The sequence below is a fragment of the Condylura cristata genome, unplaced genomic scaffold (genome assembly GCF_000260355.1).
Source record: "Condylura cristata isolate star-nosed mole 26May11 unplaced genomic scaffold, ConCri1.0 scaffold00033, whole genome shotgun sequence".
Classification (NCBI taxonomy): Eukaryota; Metazoa; Chordata; class Mammalia; order Eulipotyphla; family Talpidae; genus Condylura; species Condylura cristata.
This window is the reverse complement of record NW_004567134.1, coordinates 13,561,969-13,573,986: the sequence shown is the minus strand read 5'-3', so window position 1 is coordinate 13,573,986 and position 12,018 is coordinate 13,561,969. Positions and strand designations below refer to the sequence as shown.

The window sequence follows — 12,018 nt, the reverse complement described above, 5'->3', positions numbered from 1 at the left end:
GCAAGCCAGACACAAAAAGACGAATATTATGTCATTCTACTTAATGGGGTGTTGAGGACAGATAGATCCATACAGACAGAAAGGAGAAGGGGGTTCCCAGGTGGGGGGTGGCAGTCAGTGTTTCGTGGGGGCAGGTGGGGAGCCCATGGCACTGTGCGAATGGGCACCCCGAGAACAGTCAGTTTTCTATTCTGCGTATTGCATTGCATTAAAAAAAAAAAACATGCATTGCGGTGTTTGAAAGGACTGAGACCCAGAATAAGCCCCTCCAGCAGCCTGTGGACGGACACCCCTCGGGCACGGAGGCGAGTCCACCTCCCAGGGCAGCGGGGATACCTGTCCTGAGGGGCTACCTGTCCAGACTCGCGCAGGTGCAGCAGAGAACTGGTGAGATCTCGCACTGGCCAGGGGAAATTTCTAACCGTGTTAGGAAGAATTTGTTTTCCAAGGCTCGAAGCTGAGTGGCGCGTACCAGCCACTATGGGTCTCCCCAAAGGGATGTGGAAGCGTTCCTTTAAGTGTAGTGTTTCTGGAAGCAGACCCAGAAAGCAGCTGAAGAGGGCTTGGGGTTGGGGGAGGACAGGAACTGCCCCGGAAGCCAGCTGACATTTCACTGTTTACCCCCTTGCTATCGGGCACTTCCTTTTGCTATCGGGCACTTCCTTTAGGCCACAGGCAGGTATGGCCACTCAAGAAACATTCTGTTATAAAAAGATTCTGAGACTCCAGGGATTCTAACCTCCCTTTGATCAAACAATGGGCCCCAGGGACAATGCAGCCTAGGGTCACGACCCTCTGACTGTCTCTCTGCACATGAAAGCCTGAAACAGCCAGAGAAAAGCCTCCACCTGCCTGGAGGCTGATGGCCATCTCCACCAGCCCTCCTGTTTGGACAGGACTTTGTGTGTGTTTGGGGGAGGGGGGTGTGCTGGGGGAACTCAAGGAACAGTGTGGGGAAAACAGTATTCTCGGGCTTTCTGGAGGAGAGGCTAGGGGCCTCCAGAAGGCGTGGGGGCCTGGAGTGCTCTTTACAGTGACTATAAAGTAGACAAACAAGAAGAGATCCTGAGCTGTCTTCCTGCCCCAGCACCAGACAAGGGGGCGAATGGCCCAGAAACAGCAGGAGTCCATCCAATTCAGCTCCTTGAAGCCGCCTTCCTGGACCACCCAGGGGAGCAGCCCAGCCTCGGCCTCCCTTCCCGTTCTCACACCACCTCCCATCACCTCGCACCTTCTCTGTCCACCCCAGGCCTGCACCACCCCCATCGTTCACCACCCTCGGCTGGCCCAGGAGCCCTTGGGCCCTCTGGCTGATTAGTGTGAGGTCTGTGCTGCATCTCCGCCCCAGGTCCAGACAGAGGCCTGTGTCTATCCCTGTAGCTACAGCCCAGGGAGCAGGCACCTGCCCCAGGCCCCTGCCCGGCAGCCAGGTAAGGCTCTGAGGGGTAGTGCCTGGGCAGAAGGAAAGAGGGAGGGAGGCAGTTCAGTCGCCCACACAGCCTCAGTCCTCCAGGGGCAACGACCCCCGCCCCGCTCCTTCCCCAGCCCTCTCCCACAGGGGGTCTCCTCTGCCCCTCATCCAGGAGTTGGAGAGCCCAGGTCATCCCTCAGCCTCTCCCGCCCACTGCCACCTGGGGCCAAGTCTGAGCCTTCAGAGTGATGACATCCACACCGGCAAAGGTGTGGGCAGCTGGGCTCTCCTTCACTGCTGGGGGTGAACTGGTAATACACTCGGGGGGACGGCTGGGGTTCAGCCAGCACTAACCGGATTTTCAGTGCAGCAATTCCACGGCTAGTTTCTATGCAACGGAAACACACACCTAAGCTGTCCAAAAGACGCGAAAGAATGTTCACAGTAACTGCATGCACAGGTCAAACGCGGAACAGCCCAGACACCCATCAACACTAGGACAGACAGACAGACCAGGGTTACTCCCACAATGCAATCATAAAGAAGAACTGTCAAAACGTCATATGCAGAAATCAAGCACGGAAGCGTCTCACACACATGATCTGAAGAAGCAAAGTCAGATGGTGCCGTTCTCATTATACAGCATGAATACGCAGGGGTAAGTAAGTGATGGTGGGGAAGACTGAACAGAGGTCTCGATGGGGGAGACTCTGGAGCCGACTGAGAAGGGGCAGCAGCAGGATTCTGGAATGCTTGAAGCATCCGGCATCTTAACCCGGTAGCACTGCAGGGCGCACGTGTGAACAGCCCCCAACTGCCCTATGAAGATGGAGCGTCTCTTTGGGCTTCTGAAATACACAGTCAGCAAAATAAAAACTTTTAAAGGCGTCCTGAGAGGAACGTACGTGAAGAGATATTCAAGGGTATGTGTGATACACTTTAATACAAACTCAGGGAGACAGAGACTCGGGAGCTATAGCAACCAAATCTAAACAGAGTAACACCCAGTCCACTGATCAAGTATCACTTCACGAAGCAGCTTGCCCAGCGCTCGTGGGTCTAAGTGGAGAAACCCCGCGTCCGCGTCCCAGCGGCTTAGGGAATTAGCGGGCGTGTTAATGTGCGCATGGTAATGTGGGAGAAAGTCTTCAGTTTTTAGAGTTGGAACATGTAGGGTCAAAGCTGAAGGGTTTCCCGCACACACACACACACGCTTCTCAAATGAGGTTGTAACAGGGTGGTCCCTAGGAAAAGGGGAAGTTCCAGGTTCCCTGCCCTACCCAGAAGGAGGGTGGAGCTGAGCAGAGAAAAAGGAGAAGAGAGAAGAAGAGAAGGCAGCAGGATGGAGAGCCAGAAGGAGACCTGAGGGAGCCACATGGAGCAGCAAGCATGTGAGGAAGAAACCGTGCTTGTTTCCTGACCCTGGGCTGGCTAAGGCAGATGTGGGTGAGAGACCTGTTGGTGACTGTGGCAGTGTTTATATTGATTTTGATGTTGCTCTTTTCCTCCCAGACTTGTCTGGCCATGTCTGACCCTTTGCATGGGTCCCAGCCAGAAGGTGCTTTAGTCTTGTGGCAGCTTTCAGGCCTTGCTTTGGGCCAGTCCCTTTTGGGTGGACTTTTGCCCACAAGGGGATGGGTCACTTCAGGTGATTGATTTAGAAGTTATATTCTTTGTGTTCCGTATTGTATATTCACTGTATTAAAGTCCCTTTTCATTAAAGTTTTATATATGTTTTGTCTTCTAGCAGTGGATGGCAGAACCCACTTAGAGCAGGCAGGATTTTGGGGCTTCAGGGGTGTCCCTCTCCTCCTGTTCTGGAACAGATTTGGGGTGCCCTATAACAAGGTGATGCCAGAGCTCTGGCAGTCACAGAGCTGACTCCTCCGCAGAGCCCCGCCCCCGGGGAGCCTCCCCAGTGGTGTGGGCTGGTGTCCAGGGTTGTAAGGGGCTACCGTGGGCTGTGATGACACTTCAGACTGGTGCTTGGGACGTGTTGGGAAGGGGCAGCTGAGTGGTCAGGCCCTCAGCGAGGAGGTAACGTGTGCACCTACCCTCAGCATTTCCGTGGCCTGTTTCTGTTCAGATTTTACAATGATTCACGGCTCACGCCAGGCGTGAAGGGAAGAGCTGCTTGCAAAGTAGCAGGCTGGCATCAGGGCAGAGCTTCCCAACGAGCCCGGAAGGAATACGTGGAGCCAGGCTTGTGAGGCTGCCGCCCTAGGAAAAGTCCCCAGACAGACAGGACCTGGAGGGGCACTGAAAAGCTTCCCCACAACCAGGGTGGGAGGAAGCGACCTCACACTTGGACACAGGGCTGGATGGTCACCTCCGAGGAATGAGCCCGTCACTGGGAGACGGTTCCAGAATCAGAGCGGAGCATGTGGCCAAGGGTGGCCCCGTTTATGGCCCATCAGCAGCTGCAGTCAGCAGGGCTGTCCCTCCCGCCGCTGGCCACTGGCCACACGATGGAGCTCGGGGTGGCCCCTGGACCCATTCCCTCCCGGGTTCCCCAGCCCCCTTCATGTCACTCAAACTCCCAACAAGCCAGACGGTGGACTCCAGACTTCAGACCCTGGGGTGCGCTCTGTCCCCCCTCGGCGAGAAACTGAGTGAGGCGGGTCATAGTGAGTTTCGGGAACTTGCTGCCACCTTAGACACTGTTCTGCTGAGACTGGAGCTGGGTGGGATTTCAGTTCTCAGGCTAGCTCTTTGTTTGATGGTGGAATCTTACCAGTGACTTCACTCTGGTTTATTGTTCTTCCCAGACAGTTTCATTATCAACCCATCAAAACTACATCGAGCTAATTAGATATTTAACTATAAAGCATTGTTGATTTTCCCAGGCCAGTATTTACTATAAGAAAAATGTAAATAAAATGATTAGCTAAAAAAAAAAAAAAATGCAAGAAACATCCCATGAGAGACGGGGCCTATTTTTTTTCTCTTTGTGGCAAACAGGAAGCAGACACCAGCGCGTTTCCTGCAAGCCCCAGGTGGCCTCCTGGCCGGCAGTGTTGACACAGAAGTGCCCCTGCGAAGAGGTGGTGGGAGCTCCCGCCCGGAAAAGCCAGTGGGAGCAAGTGAGGGCACCGGGGGCTGAGGCTGGCTGGGGCCTGTCCCGAGTGGGAAGCCAAGGCCCTTCCGGAGCTCCCTCCCGGTGGGGCCCAGCAACTTTCCCTTTCTCCTCAGCCCACACACTTGGACCAGGACTCTGACCCCCTTCCCCCAGGTCTGCTCTAAGCACACCTTGACCAGATCACTCCCCAGCACCCCAAATACCTCCATCCGTTCCCCTGCAGCCTACAGAGTGACTCTCGATACTCAGATCGGGAGACAGGTTAACCCCACCTCCACCCCACAGCACAGCACTCCACACTGACAGCCAAAGTGGGGTGCAGGCGGGAGTACAGAGCTAGGGGACCCTAGACCCCCACAAGGAAGCTGGCTTTGCTGCCCCAGCTGAGCGCCAGGCTTGACACCCCTGAGCAGGGTGGAGGGGAAGAGAGGTCGGTGCTGGGGCTCAGGACTTTGGGAACCCCGTTCTGAGCTCCGAGTGCGAGGCCCTTCCACCCCCGCTGCAGTCTTAGCTGCGTGTGGGCTGGGGGCGAGGGGGAGCTGGTGCGCTGTGCGTCTTCCCGAGCAGCCCGCTGGTGCCCGCTGCAGGCTTTGCTGGTGCGTTAATATACTAATTGCCAAGATTTACAAATTGAGAGCGTTCATGTAAAATTCCAGGCTGCAGGCTCTTTTCTTTCTTTTTTAATCTGAAGTTATGGACCAGGCTGGGCCTCGCATGCCGCGGGGGTCCCCGGGAGCTGGGGGCCTGCACCCCGTCCTGGTCCCTGCGGTCCCACGCGCCAGCTGCTTGGCCTCGGCGTCCACCTGCGTCTCCCAAAGGCCTGCTTGTCAGGGCGGGTAAGTCAGCCCTCGGGAGGGTCTCGCCTTGTCCTGGTACCTAGCCTGCTGCGTGGTGCCAGGCCCACCAGGCGTCATGAAGGAGTGAGGGGGCAGGTGGGGGCGGCAGGCTGCAAGCCAGCTTCTCTCTGAGCTCATTCAGTTTCTCAGTTTCTCTCGCTCGCTCTCTCTGCCTCACCCCCCAAGGCAGCTTCCCTGCAGCCAGATTTTGCTCTTTCAGCCATTCCCACTCTCCACCATATGGGTCCCAGAGACTCCCAGAACCCCCAGCTCTGCCAGGAAGGGAGCCTGGGGCTGGCGATGCATGCAAGCCTGGGGCTGCCACTCCTGCCCAGGCCCTGCTTTGCCCCTTGCGGGCCAATGGCCAGCACAATGGTGGAGCCCGGGTCCGCTGACAAGGAGGACATGCCTACCCATGGCGGCGGCTGGCACACCAGGGCAGTGACCGGGAAAGGGCAGGCAGTGGTCAGCGAACATCTGGCCTACTGGTCTCTGTGACCCTGGACTCACTGACGCTCCCTGTGTCTAAGTCACCACCTCTAAAATGGGCATGACCATGAGCCTCAGGGTGTCGGAGGCTGGGGTACGTGTGGGCGGGCACAGCACCGGGCTCATATAAATGCCCCCGGCAAAGGTTAACTTGTGCAGGCAAAGATGACCTTGGCGCCTGGTGGGGGGGTTCCGTGGAAAGCACCCCCTCCCCATCCCGTGGCTGCCAGTCTCACAGACAGCCGGTGACGGGCTGGGGTATTTGCTGACTCGGTTGGCAGGCGCTGAAACAAGAACGTGGGGGTTGGGGGGAGGCCCGGGAGGAGCACTGCGCTGCTCATCTGGAGGCAGCTGGAGTGACAGGCAGGGGTGGGGACAGGAAGTGTGCAGCCGATGCTCCCCACCCCCACAACCTGACTCCTTTGCTACTGCACCAGAGGGGCAACTTCTGCCCGCCAGAAAAGACATACATCTGTTCACGTAAACAAAAACCCAAATCCGCCTGCCCACCACCCAGAATAGTGTGGCCTCTGGCAGGAGAGAGGGGAATTCACAGTCCCCCGAGCGCCTCTGTGCCGGCTGACATGGCATCTCCCACCCCTCTCCTACCCTGGGGGTAAGGGGAACCGCGCCCCCATCTCACAGATAGAGAAATCTGAGGCTCAGAGAGGGTGAGTTGGTTACCTGAGGTCACACAGCCAGGGCCAGAGGAGGCAGGACTCATACCCAGAGTTTTCCCCTCCAGCGCCCAATTTGGCCCAAGCCACTTTGCCAGTACGGAGACTCCAGAGTGGGCAAGGAGGACCCAAGGGCAGCCCAGCTCACAGGATGCTAAAATCAGCCAGACAGGCGCTTCTGTTCCAGAGGACCAGATACTATAGGACAAAGTCCCGCCCTCCCCACCTCTCCCGCGGCCCTCACCCCGAGGCCACACAACCTTGGCTGGGCTTGGAGGCGGTGCTGGCGAGCAGATGACACAAGCAGCCCACAGAACAGATCACTGAGCGCCAGCTCACTGAGACACTCAAGATTCTAGAAGTTTCTACATACAAGGGGCCAAAGAGACTTGGTTCGGCCTCAGGAGAGCCCCATGTGCCGCTCGGACTTGGCAAGCTGCAATGGGAAACCTTCACCCTCCCAGTCCCTAGCTGGAAGATACGAGCATGTGGGGTGCAGACAGGCCATCCCTGGGGGGTGGGGGGACAGCTGAGTGCAGCGTTATCATCACAATAACACTGCCATTGGCTGTCTTCACCAGCAGCCAGTGATGGCCTCTGGAGGCTCCATGGCACTGTCGTCACTTTGATGGCTCATGGTACGTATGTTTGTGTCGTCTATATTCTAGAATTTGCTAAAGCAAGACAGTGAAAAGATGATCATTAGTCATCACAGATACGCAAGTCAAAACCACAGAGATCCTGCTTTGCACCTACTGGGGAGGCTAAACTCAAGACGACAGATACAAGTGCTGACGAGGATGTGGTCATTGGAATCCTCGTGCACTGCTGGCGGGACTGGGAAAGAAGGTGCAGCCGCCACGTAAAAGTGCCTGACAGTTCATCTACTGATGAAACACAGAGTTACCCTACGAGCCAGTAACCCTACTCCTCAGTGTATTTTCAAGAGAAATGAAAATATACATCTGAGCAAAACTGTGTGTGCAGATGGAGATGCTGCCCAGCTGTCCAGTCTCCCGGCAGTGCCCAGAGCACGAGGAAGGTCAGCCCGGCTAAGCTAAGAATGTACATTTGACTGACAATATTTTCAACTCAGAGGGATGCAAACCCATTGTTAGGTCAAGGGAGATCCTATATATCAGCAAACAGGCCCACGCTAGGATTCCTGGACCCACCACTCTGCACGTGTTCCCGTGGGCAAGATGCCCGCTTGCGCTGCTGTGAAGTACGCGGAGGTCGGGCAGACCGCAGGCGTTGGCCATGAGCGCTTACTGGGGCGCCCGGCGTGAGTCACTGTGCAGTGTCTTCTGTTAACATAATTTGAATTCTAAAGTTTGTCTGCTGACCAGAATGTCAAAGCAGCAAGAGACCCCCGCCCTGCAGAATCTGGTTACTGGAGGTCCTGAGGAAGGGGCCCCCTTCCTGGCCTGCTCCTGGGGCCCACGGAGGTTATGCGGGAGCCATTTCCAAGAGGGGAGCCGCCTCTAGCTGCTCCAGGAAACTCGTAGTCCTTGAGGGCCGCCCTATAACCAAGGGTGCCCTTCCTTGCGGCCCCGGAGGACAGCAGGGGGTGAGCCTGGCTCCCTCCATCATGTCAATCCAGCGGTAGAAGTCGCCCTCAAAAAGCCCCCTGCCCCCCAGTGACAACAGACGTCAGACCCTTCTCCCTGGCCAGGGAGCTAGGCATGTGGCTTCCATTAGGCCACATCTGGACCTGCTCAGAGGCAGCCTGGATCCCTGGCACGGCTCTGCTCCAAGACAGGACCCCCCCAACTCCCCAACCCCACCCCAGCCCGGCCTGGGGCAATGGCTGGAAACCTCCTACTTTAGGCCCCAGGGGCTGCCATGGCAACAAGACTGGGGGGGGGTCATTTCCTATCCCCCTGGCCCATCTCTCAGCAGGAAACCCCATTCCCAAGGTGGAGCAAGCGAAGATACCTCCCCAGCTGCTCCCCACCAAAGGCCCTTCCATTAGTGGGGGCTCCCAGTTGTCCCCCCACAATGGCAGCCAGAGGCCCCCACTTCCCAGTGGGGGCAGCCGCCCCTCCCCGCCAGGCGTCCCCCCGCCCGGCCCCATCACGAGGCTGTTTCTCCAGGAGTAAACCCGCACGCGCTCAGCGGCTGAAGGCCGAGAGGAGAGGCTGCGCCTGCCGTGCCGGCCGCTCAGCCCTGGCACGGAGCAGGTGTTCCGGCAACATCTGCAAGTAAGGGGCGGACTGAGAACGGGCGGTGAGTCATCATGGCCCACTTCTCCAGCACTCAGTGAGTGCTGCGCTGTGCACCAGCGCCGGGCGTGAACTGACTCGCGAAATGCTCACAACAGCCCTTCTCTGTCACTTACAGATGGAGAAACTGAGGCACAGACGGTAAGCCCCCGGGAGTAGTGGAGCCCAAGCATGTCGATGGCCAGGGAATAAAAGCAGGAAAGCAGGCGGCGGAGGGGAGAGGGGCGTGGCAGGCCCGCCCTTGGTGACCCGGCCAAGGTCCCACTGGCATTCACTCACCTCCTCCTCCTAACTTCCGGAACCTTCCTTTCCTGTACACCAGTGCTGCAGCAGCCTGGCCATACCCTACTTACCCTCATCGCCAGGCCTGAAGGTGCCGGACCCCTGCCAGGACAGCCCCCAGATGGGCTAAGGGCATGTCATCAGGGGCCCCACCACCAGGCAGCCTTCCTCGGATGGCCAAGGCGCAGAACCACAGAGAAGCCTCGGGCAGTAGGAGGCAGGGTGGGGGCGGGGCTGCACCACTGGGGACCCTTGAGGCCGCAGCCCAGACTCTGTCTGCTCCCCACCTCCTGCGACTCAGGGCTGGGCGAGCAGGAGCCCTGAAGCCAGCCCACCACCCTGGTCCAGCCACCACCTCGCTGGAACCACCTGCCACACCTGGCCAGCTGAAGCTGAGGAGCCCACCTCCCTGACGGCGGGGTAGGAGATGCCCAGGGACGGTGAGTTCACCCCACCACCCACCTGGGGCAAGCTGGACGCAGAGCCCGCGCTGGGCTGGGGCTTCGGCTGGAAGGAGGCTGTGCGTCACCCCGCTCCACACATGCACACGCTCTGCATGGTCAGGGCCCAGCGACAGCCCTTGCCAGGCGGGGAAGGGGCCCTGGGCAGTGAGAAGACTTGTCCCGAAGTGTTCTTCCCCAGGAAGTCTTCCTGGACACCCCCTGGGGCGCCCTCCGTCCCTGGCCTGTGAGCCAGGACCCTGCTGGCCCACTCCTAGGCAGGAGTGCCAGGGGCCCAGCAGGACCCACTCACGGTTGACACCTGACGGTTTGTAGAGTCGTGATAAGAAAATTGAGCCCAGAAGAGTCTTACCTTCAGGGTCACCTCTGGGGACAGAGTGGACAGAGTTGGGGTCTGTGTCATCCTCTGGTTCAAAGCGGGACAGATCAGGCAGCTGCTTGGGTACTTCCTGGGTGGGTGGGGCCCGGGATGCCTCACGGGGAGGTGTGGCCAGGCTGGTGTGGGTGCTGGGCTTCGTTGGGTCCGCAGGTGGGCTCGGCGGGGCCTGTGACGGGAGGACACTGGGCGCCGCTCCCCCCTGCCTCGCGCTTCGGGGGGTGGCCTGGGCATCGGGGATGAGATTCTCCTCCGGCCCTTCCCTGGCCTCTGCCTCCTCCTCTCGCGCGGGGAGACCAGGCCCCCCTAGCCCGGCGGTGGGTACTGTGTCCAGGCCCCTGTGATCAGCTACCGTCTGCAGCGTGACTGTCATTTCGCTCCTGTCCTCCGCCCCTTCCTCCGGGCTGTCCTCTGTCACTCTCCTGGCTTTGGCCTGCACAGGGGCTGGGGGACCCAGGGCAGCAGCTGCCGTGGGCCTGGGGAGCGTGGCCAGCCAGGGAGTGGCTTGGATGGCAGAAGGTGCGTGGCTCCCACCTCCTAGGGCAGCCGGGCCCCCTGCCCCTGCCTGGAGCTCCCCTGCCAGGGCGGCTGCCACCTCTGCCTCAGCCACCTCCTGGTCATAACTGTAGGGGTCTTCATAGTGTCGCTCGGGGTCCCCCTCCTCAGTGTCTGAGAAGTTCCCAGCGGCGGCAGCCGGCACGGTCTCGAGGTCCCCATCACACCCCGGAAGCTGGTAACAGATGAGCTCGCCACCCGCATCCGGGCAGTGGCAGGCCTGGCAGGGCGGCAGGTGGACGGTGTGGCCGGCGGGGTACTTGCGGCCAGTGTGGACACAGCCCACCTGGCCGCACTGCGGACAGCTGTCGGCCACCACCACGGCCTCGATGCAGTTAGGGGGCAGCTCGGGGCACAGCATGAACTGGCAGCTGATCTTGCCGCCGCCCGGCGGGCAGGAGCACTCGGTGCTGCCGAAGTCCACAAAGTAGGACTGGCCGGCGGGCACGCGGCCGCGCACGAAGCCGCCCTGCAGGCAGTCGTAGTACTGGTAGCCCTCACAGGCACAGCCCTGCTGCACGCACGTGGCACAGCAGGCTCCGGGCTCCAGCGCCTCCTCGATGCAGTTCTCCAGCGGGGGACACTCCACGCCCGTGCAGTCCTGCGGCCGGGCCGCCACCCGGGCGCTGGAGCCGAGCGCCAGGGCCAGGGCCAGGGCCAGCCAGGCTCCAGGAGGCTCCATGAGCAGCGCCATGGTCTTGCAGCCAGCCAGGTGCTGCCTCGAGCCACGAACGGTCCCCTGTCCGCGAGTCCTGGGGGAAGCGGAAAGGTCACCCGTCAGCCCTGCACGCGGGGAACATGTGGATCCCGCACCCCGGAGCAGGCACGCAGCCAGCTCCACCCGTCACGGCCACCCGGCCAGCGCCACACGCGTGGACTGGACCTGAAGCCCCCAGCACACGCCCCCAGGCGCACGGTCTGCAGCACGGAGCGAGGGCCGTGTCACCCAGGGGCCCCCCCGGGGCTTCTGGCCCCCCACGTGCCTCTGACAGACTCGTCCACAGTCGCACTCACATGCCTGCCCTCTCGGCCACACTCACACCCTGGGGACAGCTGTCCACGGTCACTCACAGGCCCCAGCCCAGGCCTCACGTGGCGGCTCACGCTATTCACCGCGTGTCCCACACGCAGTCTCACGGGGTGTCCGAGGGCACCGGGCCTCCGGGAAAGGCAAGTGCCCACCTGTCCCAGACCACACGAACACCAGTGTCCACCCCTCCCGGTCGCAGCGCTGGGCGAGTCCTTTCTGAACCCTGCCCCCCGCGCCCCTTCAGCCCAGAGGCCAGCTGAAAACACGGATGTGGCCAGCTGGTGCCGCGCTCCTGAGATGGCCACGTGGTCGGGCCGCTGGCCACTGCGTGGGGGCTGGGGGGTGCTGGGAAGCCAGAGCCGCTGGGACCAGTTCAAAGTGGATCAAGAGGAACAGTGGCTCCAGAAGACAGCCCTGCCATAGGTGTGACCCCAACACCGGAGCTAACGGGGGTCCCAGGACAGACGGAGACCGAGAGCCCAGCAGAGTCCAGAGCAGCCGACGACTGCGAGGCGGCGTCTGGCAGGGGCTGCGTGCTTCGCCCTTGGGAGAGCTCCGCCTCGCTGCATGCAAGCCCCAGGCAGAGGCGAGGGGCGC

At 60.1% G+C, this 12,018-nt stretch overlaps 1 protein-coding gene across 2 annotated transcripts in view; it reads right to left on the bottom strand.

Annotated features, from left to right (window-relative positions):
• The window catches only part of FBLN2 (fibulin 2), a 49,016-nt gene that overhangs the window by 24,720 nt on the left and 12,278 nt on the right, over positions 1-12,018 (bottom strand). The window contains exon 2 of one of the 2 annotated variants that reach the window (XM_004692346.2): positions 9,813-11,143. In XM_004692346.2, coding sequence (XP_004692403.1) covers positions 9,813-11,085 — 1,273 coding nt within the window. In that variant the 5' untranslated portion in view covers positions 11,086-11,143. Of the gene's footprint in view, positions 1-9,812; positions 11,144-12,018 lie in introns of those variants that run through there. The other variant, XM_004692347.1, reaches the window with a different exon arrangement.